Raw genomic sequence first — 2369 nt, forward strand, 5'->3', positions numbered from 1 at the left:
AATGCGACCTTTTTAACTCTTGAGTTCTTGTCATATTTTCTTACCATTTTCTAAACGATAGCAAATAAACTGATAATGTGAGAAATGTTGAGAGTGTCTGAATAAGTTTTGGTTTGACTGTATATAATAATATAATTGTTTGTTTTTAGGGTCCTGTATTTAGATTTAAATACATACAGTTTTTGAAATGTAATTTTCTGTGAAACTGTCTCTACGTTACCTTTAATTGACATTTTAACACTTCATTAATTGCCTGTGTGTTGTATTTAGCAGTGGGCACCCAGGAGGATATGACGGACGTCCTGTTGCTCCATACCCTTTTCCTACAGGTAAGTGTGAGACTATCTCCCCAGTCTATTCACCTGAAAAACTAATTTAATTTAGATCTCAGTACAGATCACAAGTGCTTAAATACTTTCCAGGCTTTATTAAGCTCAATTAAGTAGCATGTGCACTGGGGATTGTTTCGTTTTCAGGTGGGTTTCCTCCACCCATGCAAGGAGCTGTTAACCCCTGGCCTGGTTTGATGGACAACCCAAAGCAGTGGGACTATTACCCTCGGCGAGACAAAGAGAGGGAAAAAGAGCGAGAGAGAGACAGGCCGAGGGAAAGGGGTCATGAGAGAGACCATAGTCCCTCTGCTGTGGTTTATAACAGGTGAGGAATGATGCCAACCCACTCATTCACTATACAGATGTACTCTGTGTTTCAGTTTGAAAGTGTAGAATTGTTGATAAACTGACAAATGTAGACATTAATTTAAATTCTTATTGTGTATGTTTCATCAGTAAATTTTATTCCAAAGAAAAAAAAAATCTTTGACCCTCTCAAGGTTTAAATAATTAGTTCTAGTATCTCTGGTTCTGTTTTTAAGCTCTTGATGAATTAAACTTGGTATTTTGCAGTGATGAAGAACGGTATCGTTCTTACCGTGATTACGGAGACAGAGGGTATGAGAGGCATCGGGAGCGATCGAGCCGAGAGAAGGAGGAGCGTCACAGGGAGAGGAGACACAGAGAGAAAGAGGAAGGGAGGCACAAGTCATCGCGGAGGTACTATACCAGGGTCGGAAATTAATGGAGGCTTGGGGGAAAATAATGCCCACAAATTTTGAGATATGGGGCAATATGTTTTGCTCTTGACTGCCAATGAAATTAGTTCCAAACAAAGCCACAGCAGCACTACTGCACATCGCCGGACACAGCAATGTTTTGTTTCCTGAATAAAGAGATTGTTCACCCAAAAATGAAAAGTCCGTAGAGGAAAAAAAAATACTATGGAAGTCAATGGGGACCATCAGCTGTTTGGTTACCCACATTCTTCAAAATATATTTTGTGTCTAAAGAATGATTGATTTGGTTGAGTGAATGATTCAATGATCCATTCATAAGACAGTCTAAATGAATCAGCTGTTTTGAACAAATGAACGGAATGAGTGACTTGATGACTCACTTGTTAAGACTGTGGCTGTGTCCAGTAGGTACTTTTGAAAAATTATTTTGTGAGTGTTAAAAAAAAAAAAAGTATGTTCTATGTAGTACGTTTGGTTTAAATTCATACTATATTCGCCATCATGTTATTGTCATATGACAATATTCATATTTAAAAGTATCTTAAAAGTATACTTAACTTTTCCCAGAACATCACATTCATAAATAAATGCTTCATTTAAAACATTCATCTCATTATTTATGCAACTGTAAGATGACTCTTGTAAGATACATTTAATAAAGTTAGAAAAAAAATACCTCTGGAAATCAATTTAAAGGGGTAACAAGACAATCTGAAGTTCTCTGTTTTGTTTCTACTGTCACAGCAGTAGCAGACGGAGACATGACAGCGAGGAGGGTGACAGTCACCGGCGCCACAAGCACAAGAAGTCCAAAAGGAGCAAAGAGGGCAAGGAGCCCAGTGAGGAGCGTTCTGCTGACCAGGAGAACCAGGAGGCCATGGAGTAACTCCTGTCTGTCTTCTCCGCTCTCCTTCTTTCTTATCATCAGAGCGTTGGTTGTCCACCAAATCATGCTATATGAAATTATAATCCAGTTTACCTTCCTTTTGTGTTCATGTTTCCCTTTTTTTTTGTTTTTGCAGTTTTTCTCCAGTGCAGTTGTGTACCATGTAGATGTTGATTTGTTGGATTAAAAAAGAGCATTTGGTAGTGTTTGTTGTGTCTTTTCATATCTTGTAAATTAGTTGTTTTTCACATATTGTGAAATTTTTGAATTTTACACTCAACAAGCCTGCATTTATTTGATCAAATAAATAAATGCAGTAAGATTGTGAAATATTATTACAAATTAAATGAGCTGTTTTCTATTTGAATGTATTTTAAAATTAGCATTAGCTGAATTTTTAAAGACACTCCA

At 37.1% G+C, this 2369-nt stretch overlaps 1 protein-coding gene across 1 annotated transcript; it reads left to right on the top strand.

Moving 5' to 3' along the window:
- The first annotated feature begins 246 nt into the window (after positions 1 to 246).
- LOC107576725 (pre-mRNA 3'-end-processing factor FIP1-like) lies at positions 247 to 2161 on the top strand. Its single transcript, XM_016262865.1, has 4 exons — positions 247 to 329; positions 477 to 657; positions 906 to 1052; positions 1817 to 2161. Exons 2-4 carry the CDS (start codon positions 494 to 496, stop codon positions 1956 to 1958), a joined length of 453 nt encoding a protein of 150 aa, XP_016118351.1. The 5' UTR covers positions 247 to 329; positions 477 to 493; the 3' UTR covers positions 1959 to 2161.
- The last annotated feature ends 208 nt before the right edge of the window (positions 2162 to 2369 follow it).

Source organism: Sinocyclocheilus grahami, unplaced genomic scaffold, assembly GCF_001515645.1.
Source record: "Sinocyclocheilus grahami isolate Dianchi unplaced genomic scaffold, SAMN03320097.WGS_v1.1 scaffold4231.1, whole genome shotgun sequence".
Lineage (NCBI taxonomy): Eukaryota > Metazoa > Chordata > Actinopteri > Cypriniformes > Cyprinidae > Sinocyclocheilus > Sinocyclocheilus grahami.

Excerpts from the sequence above, each read along its gene's own strand:
- LOC107576725 (XM_016262865.1), top strand. The coding sequence starts at position 494 with ATGCAAGGAGCTGTTAACCCCTGGCCTGGTTTGATGGACAACCCAAAG. Across the intron at positions 658-905 it reads TCTGCTGTGGTTTATAACAG|TGATGAAGAACGGTATCGTT; the intron begins GTGAGGAATGAT and ends GGTATTTTGCAG. Across the intron at positions 1,053-1,816 it reads AGGCACAAGTCATCGCGGAG|CAGTAGCAGACGGAGACATG; the intron begins GTACTATACCAG and ends CTACTGTCACAG.